The sequence below is a fragment of the Pocillopora verrucosa genome, chromosome 13, assembly GCF_036669915.1.
Source record: "Pocillopora verrucosa isolate sample1 chromosome 13, ASM3666991v2, whole genome shotgun sequence".
Classification (NCBI taxonomy): Eukaryota; Metazoa; Cnidaria; class Anthozoa; order Scleractinia; family Pocilloporidae; genus Pocillopora; species Pocillopora verrucosa.
Window position 1 is genome coordinate 635,296 of NC_089324.1, and position 15,949 is coordinate 651,244.

The 15,949-nt window shown below is 37.2% G+C and overlaps 1 protein-coding gene across 4 annotated transcripts in view; it reads right to left on the reverse strand.

The window, feature by feature from the left end:
• Window positions 1-15,949, reverse strand: part of LOC131789464 (homeobox protein OTX2-A) — a 28,576-nt gene that overhangs the window by 3,606 nt on the left and 9,021 nt on the right. The window contains exons 1-4 of one of the 4 annotated variants that reach the window (XM_059106575.2): window positions 13,872-13,994; window positions 13,572-13,693; window positions 6,702-6,843; window positions 1,808-1,959 (exon numbers count right to left, since the gene is read on the reverse strand). In XM_059106575.2, the coding sequence (XP_058962558.1) occupies window positions 1,808-1,959; window positions 6,702-6,822 (273 nt within the window). In that variant the 5' untranslated portion in view covers window positions 6,823-6,843; window positions 13,572-13,693; window positions 13,872-13,994. Of the gene's footprint in view, window positions 1-1,807; window positions 1,960-6,701; window positions 6,844-8,718; window positions 8,876-9,849; window positions 9,971-13,571; window positions 13,694-13,871; window positions 13,995-15,949 lie in introns of those variants that run through there. The other 3 variants (XM_059106576.2, XM_059106579.2, XM_059106578.2) reach the window with 3 other exon arrangements.

Consider the following 15,949-nt stretch of genomic DNA (forward strand, 5'->3'; position numbering starts at 1 on the left):
CTAAATATATAGTGACGAATCATGATGGCATCCTGGAGCAACCTCGCAGGAAAAAAAAAAATGGTTACATAAACTGGTAGAAAAGGCATACCTTCAAAAAAAATAAAACGATGTAACTATGGAAAAAATGTAGCGTTTGTCATTTTTTTAACCAAAATGTCATGTTACTCTACGTAATTTTTTTCTTTGATACTATAAAGAGGCAATGACAACGGGTCAAAAACTATCTAAAGCCGTTTTTTGATGATAAGGAAGACGTGTAGAGGAATTATCTTCGTTATTAACTCACGACAATCAATATGAACCAGTGTCTTTTGTACGCCTGGAAACTCAATGAAACATATCGAATATATACAGAGGTACGTTGTAAAAGCAACACCCAAAGATACCTTGAATAAATGAAATTTGAATCGTCGGCTCCTTTTGTGGTAAACAAGTAAAATTTCCCATGCCCCAAAGTACCGTAAATTTTGACGGTGGACAGTTTAAAAATACACGGGTTAGTGTGCGAGAAGAACTGATATTTACGGCCTTGAGAAACATCAGAGATGAAATTGGCCCTCCATTATAGCTAGATTATCATGAAACATTCATAAAAGCTATAAAAAAAAACATAAAAAAGGTAAAAGATTGCTTCTACCATCTTATGGAATTTCAAGAACTCGCAGAATGATTAGTTAACGACTAGTCACTATGTATAATTACCTTCTCTTACCTATTGTTTAATCGTTCTATATTAAAACTTTTATGGTCTCTTTTGCCTCGTGTTATTATATTATTGAGTGTTGAGGCATGTAGTCACTAAAATAACCTTAAAATGTTAAACGGTGATTTTTAACATGTCAAAGTCTGGAAGGGTAGCCAGCTTTGACAACAAGAAAAGAAAAGACATGATACGATTCTCCTTCTCTGCATCCGTAATTCGAAAGGATCATTATTTTCATGAAATGTGAATTAACTTTACAACCAGCTTTACATACCCAGTCCCTGACACAAACTGATAGAAATTTTCTTCTCGTGATTTTAGATTTTATTTAAGAAGCACGCTGATGAGCAAATATAGAAGAAATTAATGTCTTCTATCTTGTATTCGCTGAAATATACCAGTGAGGCCAATATTTCACCACATCATGGCTGATATTGTAAAACGGGTAAAAGAAAAATATCCAGCTTGGGATGGATTCCATTCTTCCAAACAAGAAGTGATCAATGCTGATGCTCTATCAATATAGTCTCTCATTCAAATATCGTAAATGTAAACAGAAATGGAGTTCTTTTCGTTGTTGTTATTTTTTTTTATGAAGGAAACATTTTGAGAGTTGAAATACGTCATACTGAAAACATGCTTTGACTAGAAGCCGCATGCAAATTATTACGTTAAATTAAAAAATTACCCACAATGTGGGGAGCTAAATGTAGCCACTGTGAATGTTTCTTTCCTGTATCTGTGTTTGAAGCAAATACGTACTGATAATCTTGAATTTGATACACTGAATAATCGTAAGACCTGTACAAAATACGCAACTTTAATACATCCCTCAATTTTCAGTTGTCTGTACATCTGCAGGGCATACAAAGAGTAATTTACAGATGTGTTTATTACTAGGGCGGGACCCAGGTGTCAGCTTGTCAGCGGTCTCTCCACTCCAATCCCCCAAAAAGGCTATCTTGGGAGATTAGGGCGTGGAAATTACTGTCACTTGCGCTAACTAAACGGAGGGTGTTTCTAAATTTACATGCCACCCTTCCCTTACATCTCTACCTTTTGCTCATGGAAAAATATATGAATAAAGGGAAAACAAAATACCTGCACTCTACTTTCTGGAAGGCTTATTTTCATTGCGACTTCTTCCCTCATGAAAATGTCGGGATATTTTGTTTTGCTAAATAACTCTTCTAGGATTTCCAGTTGGGCCTTGGTGAAAGTCGTTCTCTCTCGACGCTGTTTTCTCGGGTGCGCTGTATGAGAGAAACAAAAACAACATTACGTAAATTCTCCTTCCAAAATCAAACTGTTTTAAATAAACATGTTATGAGAACATACAACATTATCAGTAAAGGGGAAATAATCCGTAGTAGCGACAAACCTCCCACAAATAGAATGGTAATGGAGTACGCTAGCAATGGCAAAGAATTCACACATTTTTGCGAAAGGATTAGGAGGTTATGTCAGATGAATACAAGAGGCATTATTTTGCTGCATAATCAAATTAACCACTATACTTGGAAATTACAAAAATTCAAGGACACCAGCTAGGATGTCTTTCTCACAGCTTCTCAATTTGCACCAATGGATATTTTTACTTATCACAGCTTTACAATGTTAAACGCTGTTGACAGGAAACTGAAACTTTGACTTTTGCACAGGATTAATTCTAAGCTTCCACTCGTTGCATCGAGTAAACCCTTAATTAGCACCCTGCATGTGCAAAATGAATTTTAGCACACTTTATTCAACATTTAGTGTGGACTGAGTAGCTTTTATGACATTACCGCGATGCCCCATTTTTCATCTCGATAAGTTGATGTTTTTTGACGCAGTGACTGTATGAGGAATGAAGCTTACCCAGTTTGAAAAGATATTTCCATATACAGTATTTTTAATGGTCAAGCCTTCAATGTTATTTTTTATGCGACAATCTGGTCTTTCTTAAATATTGACACTATTTCAGTGAGGAGTGAAAAGAAAAAGCCGTTCATTCTTTCAGCCGTCTAGTCCCATTGTTTTTGGTGCTGTTACTGTTGCATACGATAACTTCTTGCTTTAACTTATTATTATTCGGTTTTCGCGACCAGATATATCTACACCGCACACAGCTCGATAAATTCAAAGACAACATTAATGAGCTCCTGGTGACAATCAGTGGTAGATCAGTTTTTTCTGCAACAAAGTATTACTTAGCAAGCAAATCAAGATCTAAAATACTGCCTTAAGTCAGGCAAGCGTTTCGTCTCTATCTGTTCCTGCCGTTGCATAGAGTATGCCTTTGGATTTCGAGTACGGATCTGAATGAAAATGGTATTTCTCAAACTGCATGAATTTCCTAACTAATGTGTGACTTCTTCACTGAAGCGAAAATGATGTAAGTGCCTTTTTATTTTCACTTTTGCTGTTGCGAGCTTCTACTAAAAATAGATGATACAATATCAACAAAGAGCGTTGTGTGTCACTGAGATGCTGCCTACTGTGTCTTAGTGCGACGCTTCACGCAATAAATGAATTATTCAGTCATGCGCACGACCCAAACCTGAAGCATTCCTCCTGCTGCGCATGCCTACGCGGAATATTGTGGGCAACAGTGGTCAGCCATTGTTTACAAACGTATCCTGTGCCTACTGTTTCGCTGACGCTGAACAAACATGTGGAATTTTATGATGACAGAAGTCGGCGTTCTAGAATGTTTAATGTAAGTTTTACAACCAGATTTATGATTCTTACTTCTGCCGAACTTTTAATCCATGGTTGTGAGAAGCGAGAAACTCCGAGGAAAAAATTTAACAAGTATGAATGGCCATGGTCCGTATCAATTTTCGTCTTTCACGAGAGTGAGACGTTTATGTCACCAGAGGCGCTCTGCTTTGTACGTTATAAACCACAGATTCTCTGTTTGTCCAAAAAGGACTCAGAAGAAGTTGTGTTTGTGAAAAATAAGATCAACTGCAGCGAAGGCATGCTAAGTTGACAAACAATACATGTTTTGCTAACCATAGAAAAGAGGAAATGAAGTCACCTTGATCAATAGCTTAATAACTCTATCAGAGGGGTTTGATAAACTGTGAAACCAAACCATGACACGACCAATATTGTACGTTTACGAAAACTTACAACAACGAAGAAGAGTCTTTGTCAAAATGGTAATCAAATGGATCAGTTAATTACAACGAGTTTTCTCTTTAAAAACCAAAAGAAGAATAAAAACTTGATAGATTAGTGTATCAGAGCAAAACAACAACAGATGAGAGTTAATTCAAATGAAAACAAAAAAGTATTAGAAGTATTCTATTTCAAATGACTCTGTTTAAACTTTCCTAAAATGAAATCATAAGTATCTGTAAACCTATTTCAGTTTACATACTTTTGCTTGTCATTATTTACTTGTAATACGGTTAACAGAACACAATGGTTACTTCTATCATTGCGTGCAGTCCCTTTCTAATGCTCTTGACTCTTGTTTCGCACTTAAGCACGTAAAAGATTTAGGGAACATACCAATAACACCACCACGAATACCGCCCCTGGCGATTCATATGGAGAAAAACCAAGGTGAAGGAATATTTGCATGGAAAACGAAAGAGTTTAGCCACGGAATTACAGCTCGTTAAAAGTCTTAACTTGTTGTTTGTGTGTTGTGAAGGGAAATAAGGAGATAAAAAGCGAAAGAATGTGCAGAACCAATTAAACAAATCCCACAGTTACCATTCGAGACGAATAAACAGGGAACGTCTTAATAACACGACCTCGCCCCAGTTTGCGTAATAATTTGCCAACTACTCGGCTCAAGTACGCATTTCTCTCTGAGAAATTGCCAAGGCGAATTTAATTAATCGTTAAGTTTACGTGAGCGAATGCCCACCTTTCAACTTCAAAGAATTTCGCGATATTCAAAAGAAGCTCGAGCACCTCATGATATTAAACCATTTTGACGACAATTTAGTTCAGAAGTTGCCCATTTCACGTCCACTTCTACACAGAAAAACTCAAATTTTCCTATTTCTTAGATTCCCAAAAATGTATGTAAGTGTAGCTGAATAAATATTTCGAAGTTGAGATTGACTTTGCCGACAAATTGTGTTATTCTTCTTCAGTTCAACGCGGGACAAAAATTATCGTGGCCCTAGCTCCACCTGAGGGAAAATCTTATTTTTGCTTCCACTTCACACTTCCATTTCCTAATAAAATTTATCACCATCTCTTATTAACAATGGCATTTCGAAATACTAAACAAGCTTAATTTACTCGAATACTCATTCTTCAGTGTAACGGCCATTGTGAATAAATAAAAAGCTTGATTGATTTACTCGAATCCTCGTGCTTTCATTTCCAAGTCAGAAGAATTCAATGTGAGCCAAGTTTTTTTACCAAGGAAAGCGCTCACCTGGAGAAAATTTAAAACTTTAATCGAAAACAAAATAAATTGGCTAAATGATTGGTGGTAAGCTTTCAAATTTCAGGGGAACACTCAAAGAAACAAAATAACCGATTTACTGAACGAGGCTGCGAAAGTCAGTGAATTCCAATTTGCCTTGCACAAATTATTGATTTTTGATCGAAAACGAGAGTTAACAGTATAGGGTAACAGTCATAACTATAATTATCAAAACTACCACCGTAATGCAAAATATGACTCATGAAGTTAAATTATATCGATCCACCGTTGGCAAACATTTACTAACCTAGGTTATTGTGTTATTCCGTTTTACCTAGAGTGTATACATTGGCCACAAGATGGATGCCTATGGATCTTTCCTAATTTGATATCAAGAATCGAGAAAACGAAGAAATTCTGAAGCGAAAGAATTGTGTCGACTGTTGTGCTACTATTTTAGAGGGAAAAAGTAGGATATTTTGTCTACTATTTCTAATTTAGTTTTATCTGTATATCATCTCAGAATAAGTGGTCAGGAACTAACTAGCGTGGGTTGACAGTTGAAAACAACTTCGAAGAAAGACATGTTTTTAAAATAAAGGCACACTGACAAGGCAGGATCTTCTTGGGGTATCCTGGAGTTCTGTAGTCTTTTCTTAAACTCTCCATTAACTTGCTTATAGCGGTAGATTAGGGAAGAGCTTTTAAAGCTGAAAAGAACACAACTGTGAGTCTTGCTATCGAGAGATGCATAACACAAGCAGCACCGCGTCGAAACCTCAGAGAAACCGCAAACGAACGTTTCATAAAGTTATCTCAACAGATTCTATGCAATCGGATGTTATGGCTTTCTTCTCAAACGAGGCTTTGTTCCAAGTTCAAATAAAAACTGCCCAATAAAGTGAAAAGTTTTTCCTGTATTCTGGTTAAATTCTGTCATCTTGAAGGTTCATGACAGATTTCACACCACAGTACTGCTAAAAGGGGATGATGATTTATTAAGCCTTTAACGATGTGTAATTATTTAACAAAACATGCACTGTTTAAACAACACTTTTAAGGGAAATCTTTACATAGAAATCATTGCTTTTATTTGAAATATGACTGCATTTTACGATAATGCCGTGAGGTTGAAAAGCTAACTTCAACACAAGCAATCATGCTTCAACATGCCTACGTACAAGCATCAAGTGCTCTTCACCGAAGCGAGCAAATGGCCGGCCTCGTACTACACAAATACAAAGCAAGCTCAAATTATATAGTTTTTCATATTTTCGGACTGGTCTGAGAAGATGTTCTTAATTTACAAACTAGAAGATTTCAACGCGCCTTTTAAAATGTGCTGTATTAACAGCAAACAAGTCGATCTCATGACCTTCACACGATGGCAGCCTACCTTTTTTATTAGCAATCCGCTGTTGTTTTGTTTAAGATTGTTTGGGAACATGGAGTCTAGCGCATAGACTGATCTACAGCACAAGACTTTGTTACGTTACAAGGATAAATAGCCGGTTAGGAAGCTCAAATTAAAAGCGGCAACCCTTGGCTTGCCCTCCATTTATGAAACTATAGAGCCTGTAATTGGCTTTATTGTGTATTTAGAAAAGAACTTACCACACGGTGGAGGAGCCATTTGGCTGAAGAAATCGATGTTCGGTGCAGGATGACTCAATCCGTGGCTTCCCACCGAATACGGAGGCACATGTCCTCCGACATGACCGAAATAGCCCGCCATTTTGTCACAATCCGCAATCCACTGAGAAGAGAAAAAAACAGACAACGCTTGTGGTTATAAAATTACTGCCATTTATGTTCTGGTCTATAACACTGTTACCACCAACTGAGAGTAGCTGTCAGGAGTCACTGTACAAAGGAATGCATTCAATTACGTGGCCCCTGTTTCTATTCAAAGTATATATAGCCTTGAATTACTGGGAGTCAAATAATCAACACGCCCATGTGATACGGAGCCCCGATAGCATCAAAATAAATTTACGTCTGGTTCCGTTGTTTTTGTGAGTGCTCACTCAACTATGAACATTTCGCTTCGATGTGAGTTTTTGTATTTACGAGGACAATGGTGTCCTTTGAAAATATATGTTGTATTCAATAGTTATTGTTCTGTCTATGTGTGTGGTATGGGTCTTGCTTCATCTGCTATATATCGACGTCGACCCTGATGAGCAGTAAGCGAGCAGACATGGATCTTATCACGGCAACCAGGTGACATTGATTTATACACTAAAGGCCAATATCTGGTGTTGTCTATCTCCGCGGTCAGGGTGTTTAAGTGCTGTCGAACTGAGTCACATAGTGATTTATAAGATACGTGTTAAGCTTAGGGTGTAAAGTTAAGTTTTCCTCTCCCAGTTGTTTGGTTCTTTTGGATGTGAATGATTATAGGGGTTGATCGGTGACAGATATGTAGTAACGGCCCTGAACGGCCCAAACATGCTCTGTAACCTATACCGCAAAAGTCGTGTTTTCAATCAACTAATTGGGGGGGCGGACTTCGTTTCATTTAGAGCAATAAGCAAATTACTACTGTCATCGGGCATAACTGCCATGCCTGATTGTGGCTTTCGAATATTCAATGTTTCTACCACATTTATTTAGCGGTATTTTGTGTTTTTCTTTCGTGTATGAATTTCTCCTTCCCAATCTTCTATCAAGCTTCATAAATCGTCCAAAAATTCACCTCTCTTGAGTAAATCAAATTTATTCTTGACGCATATTTAGGATTGAAAATGAATATCGTAGACGATTTAAAGGTGACTGCGAGCAGACAAAGCCCTACGTGAATTCTTCCTTTGCTCATGTTTTGACACAATTTTTGTCTTTCTTGATATATTGCTATCATCATTCCTTCATCAAGGGACAGAACTGTCATTCAAAGTTGATAGATGCTGTACATTTGTGTTTGAAATATTTCACGAAACGGGCCGCTGCAGATCAAAAAGTGAATCTTTGCAGAAATCAGAATAGATCACCGTCGATACATAGAAATTTTTGCCAATTTAATCTTCGCTCTTACAAGGTGTATTCTTTCTGGTTGGTTTTGCATTTGCTTTGTGAATTAGGATTAAATTTTCTTGGATTATTATGTCTACATTTCCATTAACATTGAAATCTTTTATCTGTAGGATAAAGTTCGTAAAGTCCATTGAAACTTTCCTTTATCTACATGGTCTCATTTCCGCCTCAATTTGGGTTTTAAGAGTTTTGGGTTTTTTTTCGGAAAATCGCCCTTTTGTCAGAGTGGTCAACTGTAATAATAACATCAAAGTTCTCATGACTTTGATGCTTAAACAATAAAGTTTCAGCTTCGTGTATTTTCAATTTTTAAAAGCTTCGTTCAGAATTGCATGTTAGAAAGATTCGCATGACATCATACACAAATTATTATTTGGACTGTATCCTTTCGAAATGATCTTTGCCTGTTGTGATTTAAAATGACAAAGAAATTGCAAAAGTAAATAAAAGTTTGAGGGACTCTAATGTCTTCTTTGTCTCACGATCTTGACAAAAAATAACATCTTTGCTTGCAACTTTCTCTTCGCATTCGCAAATCATTGTTTCACCCAAATGCCTTCAGTGTTTATCGAGTTCAGGTCAGACATGTTCTTCTTACCTGTATCCTTGTCAAGGTCGGCTTCACATAAGGTACTGTACTCTCACAAACTCTTAAGTGTTCTACTGCGACACGATATTTCACGTCTCCTACCTTTTACGCTGTCGTGTCCTTATTACAAAAGCACGCAAACTGTTTCCTGATACGCAATTAACCCGCAGGTAACTTCTTGTTTAATTTTCGACGGTAATATTGCACTATTTTAAATCCGTCAGAAGAAAAGGAAATGCCAAAGAAAGGGTTACCTTCCTTCTTAAAAAATTTCACAGAGAAAAGCAAGTTACCAGAAGCATCGTAAAATCTATGTAAGATGCACCAAGTCAGCAAGAACAACTGTCTGAATTCTCCCCAAAATAGGCTTGTTTAAGGCAATTTTATTGAATGGAAATATAGGCGCTGAGACACTGCGTATCTAAACAACACAATTATATTGTGACACGGAATCAACGCACGTAAGAGAAGTTTGCGCCATCAAATGTGCACGAAGAATATCACGCAAGTGGCAAATAAATCTTATGATGAAGAGATGAAAAAGTAAGCCGTTTTTTACATGTGTACCCATAATGGAACAAAAACTACTCTCTTCTTTCTGTTTAAATCGACACTCGAGGAAATTGCGATATTTATACACGGCTGGAGCCTTTTTTAACCTCAATAAGGAAGAGTTTTTATATATTTTTATATATATTGACAGAAGTCTTTCACCACTTTATTCGCGTGTTGTATACATGTACGCCATTCTACCTTGAATAAAACGTTTAAAGATAATTGAACAAGTATACCGTATACGTAATTGGTTCTTAGTTTGCTACAACATTTAAAAGCCTTGGTAAGAGGTAAATTTAAAATTAGCTGCGGTAACGCCTGTTGAAGAAAATGCAGTAATTATCAGTACTAAAATAACTGACAAAAGTGTCGCCGCAAATAGAATGTAAATACGATCCTCCAGTTTACAGAAAATACTTTTGAAATATTTGCTGGGTAGAAGCGCCTTATGAAACTTCCCGGCTCGGAATGGATTTTGTTTCCAATGATGTACGTTTTAGTTTTCAGACCTGCAAGAAATGTTATGTCATTGCCACAAGTTTATGCAATAAAATTCTGTATACTTCCAAAGACATGAAGAATTACCGTCAAAATGGATACAAGAATGAAGCGGCATTTCAACTTCGCTCTCCGTGTCCTTTTAAGTTCTTAAGTCAGGTGTGAATGCTTTGTTTTAGGAGACGATCTTCATGGAGATAAGGGATATATGTAACTTGTGTGGTGAGATTATCAAGGTCTCTGATTTACAAAGGTCACCATGCAAAGCTTGTATCTGTTTGAGAAGACAAAAATTGGCTTGTTTTGTGTCTGCGGTTTTGAAGCTATCGATCTTCGTTAAAAAGGGACACAACCGCAAGATATATTTTAGCTCCCACGGACCCATAATAACATTATCCTGGGATGTATTGAAACTACTGTGAATTAATTGAGTTCAAAAGCAACTTCATTACTCTCTTAACAGTCGTTATTGCACAACCATCTCAGTAAATCAAGCTTGAAAAACACGTTACGTAAGTGTTAAATTAACTTTGCAAACTTCACGAAGCTTTGGCTAAAAACATTCTCCAACAATCACCACCTGTCTCCTAAAATATTTGACACTCCCACAACATTCTCAAGCCAAAAAAATTATCCGTCAAGTTCTTCTATTTCTAAAGAGCATTGGCGAACGATTTTTCTGCGAATTTCAAATTGGAATTTGCGAATCCTTGAAATTGTTGAAGCTGCTTTGAAGGGGGAGGATAAACATAAAGATAGCTTTCCTAGTGCTGTGCTTTTACAGGGCGTTACCGAAGACGAATTGTATCTCAATGCAACCTTTCAAGTTCTTCGTAAAGGAAGTCCCATAACAACTTCTATCTAATCTCTTAATGTGGTTTCCTGAGGCTGCTCTAAATCAGCCACACATTCATCTCGAAACCAAAGTCACGGAGTCAAGAAGAATCGATTTCCATCAACGTTTGCAAACAAGGTGGCCTCCTCTCGATTAAAGTCTATGCCTCAGATAAGAAAATTAAGCCTGAGTACGTCTCTTCCGAAGAAACTTCACAAACTCATCGAGAGATTGATAAAACTTGATTTGGGCAACAAAATCAGCTAAGGTAAAACTACCTGATCTAACCAAATTATGGCATTCAAAATGAGTCCTCCAGTTTAAAGAGTATCCTCGCTCTTTTGAGATACAGTCTCATTTCTATTGAAAAGATATTCTTCTGCTTTCTCATTAAACTGTGTCAAATAAAGTGGAAAAAACTTGTCTAACAAGGAGATTAATTTACCCCAAACTTAAAGTGGGTGTCGGGCCATTTAATTTTGAGATTGGTTCCTTCGTTGGAGCCTTAGCTAGTAAAGAAATTAATACAAAATGACTATTTTGGTTGTTCAGAGGAAACATTGTTTTTACACCTAAAAGAATAGGTTTCTTCCCCTAATTCTCCGTGCATCATTTTGAAAACAAAGCAGTGAGTATCCAACGCAGTTAGTCAGAGATTTAAAATACAATAAAATAAAATAGATGCAGATTGTGTCTTCGTCGCACCAAAGGTTAATTCATTATAACGCCCACCATTAGTAATGATAAATGATTTCTGTTGAAGCGCGGAAAATACGAGGATTTTAATTGGCACGATTTCGTATCTTTCGTCACGATATCGAGAGAGTAAAGTCAAGTCCATTCATTTTGAGTAATAATAATCTGTCTGTTTACCATTTCCATTTTCAGATTTCTACACTGACAGACTTTGTTGTCCCGAAAGTTAGAAATTCCCAACTCGTTGATGAAGGAAGTACCTTGTAAGCCCATTTATCTATCTAACTGTCTACTAATTGAAAAAAATCCCAACATAACTAACAAATGGAAAAAGAATCCCTGAGAATAAGAATTTACGACAGCAAATTGCTTAGGTTTCTATATTCCGTGTCACAAATGAAATCTATCTACAACATTGTCAGAGTGCTTTCACAGTCCACTTGACACTAGGCAGGCGAGGGGGAAGCAGCCAGCAATAGCGATGGTGGAATAGGCGGCTATTAAATGTCTCTTTCGAACTTCTCTGAATCGCGGGCTAAAAGGAAAAGCACTAGATAAAGCACTAGCAAATTTTGCAATGGTTTTAAAACTGATGGAATGTATTTGCGTAACTCGAGTCAGACAATACCAAGATGTTTTAGTACCTGTCTGTGAAACGACAAGTCCAACGAAGACATTTGCCATCTGTAGTTCTAAGCGAAGTTGAATAAACTATTCTATGCTCCCTTAGTTATTCTCATGAAACAAAATTATTAACTGTGTTCCACGAAACCGTTGCGAGATTTGGCAGCTGAAGTTAAGATATAAACTGTAAATTTGCTCAAAGAGCAAAATTATGTTAAACTATCTGCTATTTACACTGAAGCTAACTTAAAATGCTTCACGCACTACACGAATCCCACAGGAAAAATCAAATTGAAGAGGGAACGGAAAAGCGGTTTGGACTCCCACCCGTGCTGTGTCTAAAGGAAAACACGCATGGACCCAATTCGTTGTCTTGGTGCACCGCAGATGAACACAACAACATCCTCCCCAAGAGCGTGTATTCGCTATCCTACCACGCACCAGCAAACTAAACGTCGTGTTTTTTTTTCGATGTTCTTTCCATCTTTTTATTTGTCGCCGTTAAAATATTTCGATAGTTATCGCTTTGATAGATTGGTGAAATTTCAGTAAACGAGAATAGATTGTGACCGGAATGAACAAGCCTCGTGTTTTGAAACTCGACCAGCAGCATGAAGGTTTCCGGCTTCCTGTTAACTCTCCTTGGAGGATGATTCAAAAGAATACAGCAATCCAGTAGTCAAATCAACGGGAGAGGAGGGTAAAAAAATATTTCTACACTCTTCTCCGCGTTTCTAATCACGAATCTTAACGATAGAGGCAATATAGAAATCTCTGGGGACGTAAAGCAGAGCAGTAGCTTTGATGGATGGGAAGTGATTTTGACGAATTTTCCGTGGTGGTATCTCGATTGGGACAAAGTTATGTTGTCACATTGGAAGATCGATGTAATGACCACGAGTCTTTGTCGTGATTCAGTAAATCTAATGCCCGTTGTCGATCCTATTAGCAGTTTCAATGCATTAAGGTGTTGGATTTTGTTCCCAAAAATGTTTGTGCGATTGCAAGGCATTGAAGCTTATCAAAACACTAATTTAATAGAGCGAGTGATTTGACAACTTAGCTCAGTACCTACAGAGCTATTTCTGTAGAATACTGAATTGACTCTGCGCTGTTGGATGGTTTGAGTTGGAGCTATTGACGCGATTGTGTCGCGCTGTTCTTGTACAAACACAAACTCTGCTAAAATTGAAGCCTTCCAAATACTGGATTTACCTCTGACATTTACTATCAATTAATTGAATAGCAGTTTAAGTCTCTGTAAATAAGCAATTATCTACACAGATTCGATGCTGCCGATTTGACACTTTCATTGCATCATGCAAACTGAACATCGCACTTCTTACTGTAAAAATCAGTCAATTTTTCAGCATGGCTCAATATTAGTGTATGTCTGCTCTCGAATAATAATAAAAAAGCCCTTCAGCGACGATATTTGAATCAATATTCTCTATCTCAACACCATTTAAGCGACGAACGAGTGCTTTTAGCCAAGCTAAACAACAATCTCAATAACATTGCGTTAGAGTCGTATAGGGAATAAATCCATCATAATTATTCATTGTCTCTTGTTAAGACACGCGATTCTTAAAATGGTTAATTCCAATTTAACTGAAGGAACGTTTAAGAAACTATTCGAGCGTATTACACAAACCTTTTCCTGTAGAGAAGGAGTAAGCTGAATTTCCTTCTTGAAGAACCTGGCAGCTTAAGATAACAATTAATGGAATTCTCTCTGTCAAACAGCAAACGTTGAGCTTGAGATGCCCCAAGTAGCTGAAAAAAATTCAAAAATAACACGGCGTATAACTTCAAATTTCGTCCGCATACAACTCGTGGTCAGTTTACAGTGGTCAGCAAATCCTGTTTGCTGTCGCTTGATGACTTTGCCGGTTGCGTGCAGTAAAGTGTCAATTAAGTGACAACCAAGAGCGAGCCAGAAACACGCATTTACCTTATATGTAAACTCCGCGCAGCAGTAGGGTCATTTTGCTGCGGCGCGCGAGGAGCGCAGTATTGCGTTCGGGCTCACGCCTCCAAAATACTAAAAGCTTTGTAGATCGTCATTAGAGCGAACAAAGGAAAAATTCAAATGCAATTGTCCAAGGTGCGAGCCACGATTCTAAGCAGCTGGTCTCGGCGCTCTGTTGCTTAATTGAGTTAATTTCGATTCAGCGTAGTTCATTTTGAATATATGGGGCAGAGAAAAATATTCATTGCTGATCTTTTGTTCCTAAATGGCGGTTCGGTCTCATTTCGGTGGTCTGTGAAGCGACAAGAAAAGAACAAATTAAATCACTGATTAGTTTATTGCATAATTTGCATCAAAAAGCCTTCGCCTCTTCTTGCTTCTTCTAATATCTCTCGCATCCTCTTTCCGGTTAACGCGGCCTTTTTTATTTAGGTATTTTGACTGTTCTTTACGAATACGCGCTATGTCGAAGAATGAAATACAATTCGTGAAAATTTTCCACCAGGATCTGTTCTCGTTTTGAAGATGACACATTCGTTAATCTCCCCGCTTTTTAACCATTGCGTTACGTTCTGTGTCACAGCGAAACTGAGCGTCCACAACACAGTTCAGTTTAATCACTTTGGCTTAATGTAAATTTTTCCTACACGCGCGCCTTTCAACAAAGCGACCGCCGAGATTGCAGCAAGGATATTAACAATTATTACTGAAACAATATCCCCTCAATCTAAATACTGTACGCGGTTGTTGGGTACTTAGAGGGAAAATTAAGCGATCGCTTTTATTTTTTCATGCTACTAATTAAATTAAAACTTTAATAAAATTGTTGCTATTGACACCAAGAAGATATAATTGCGGATTTGATTACCGCAATAAAAGCGAAATTATGTCGGCAAATGAGTTTCCCTTAACAATAAAAAGCTTGCCGAAGGTATCTGAATGTTTTGCCATCTGTACAAGGAACTCGATTATGAGTTTTCTTCGGAAATGGAGTGTTCTTCTACTTTTTCTTAGAAAAATTAACTCCTTCGTTTAGGAAGACTTTTCTGAGTAAACAGAGAGATCAAACTGACATATTTCTAATCCGTTTGAAAGAGTTTCGGGATCTGAGAAGACCTCCTATTTTTCCGTGTAATAGTTTAACTAAACATTTTCAAAGCAAAACAGTCATTTCCCGTTCGGGGCAATCATGTTCTAGACGTCACTTTAAACAATTTCACTCTAGTGTGTTGATTTGCGGCGTATTCAAACGTTTCCTTAAACGTTCCCTGGGTTTAAACTGATCACAGTTTTCGCATGGGAGATAAAAACGGATCACTTAATTACTAAAACCCGTTTTAAACTGCTTTACACCAGCTATTTCATACGTGAAATTTAAAGTTTTAGTTTCTTACGTACAACCGAATACATGTTCTCACCTTACATTTATTTTTCAGCTCTTTGGCTGATGTTTGAATTATCTTTCCCGCAGGAAACTAAATAATTTTCAGAAAAATTTTTTAGTTAAGACTAAAAAATTGAGACAAATTTTTTAGACAGAAACATAACAATTCAGCAGGTTTCGCTCTCTCTGTCTACAGCATAAAAATCACCTTACAAACATCATGATCAATATAATATAGTCAGTCAAACACTTCATCTTTTCCCCTGCACGGACAATATGATTCGTTCCTTTAATTTCAGTTAGGGGGATATTGAATCAATGACAAATCGATTATGAAATTTGTTTGCTCTACATATTTCCTTCGCCGTTTTTAAAGAAATACCAAAATTCAAAGGGGTGTTTTGACATTTTCCTAGTGCCTTTTACAGCTGGTGTTTTGCGAAGATGTTTTACGTGAAACATCAAGATGCACTTGCATAGCCTTAAAAAACGACCATCTCTTCATCGATTTTTCGGTTCTTGCATATTTAAAGTGAAAGTAAAATATATTGTAATCCGACCAAACAATCCGCTTTTTCGTTTATCTTAAAAGCATTGCCATTTAGCGATTCACGACATATTCTTCTAAAGAAGATCAAATGTGTATCCCGTTTCAAAAGCAATTTAACGGTGTAGT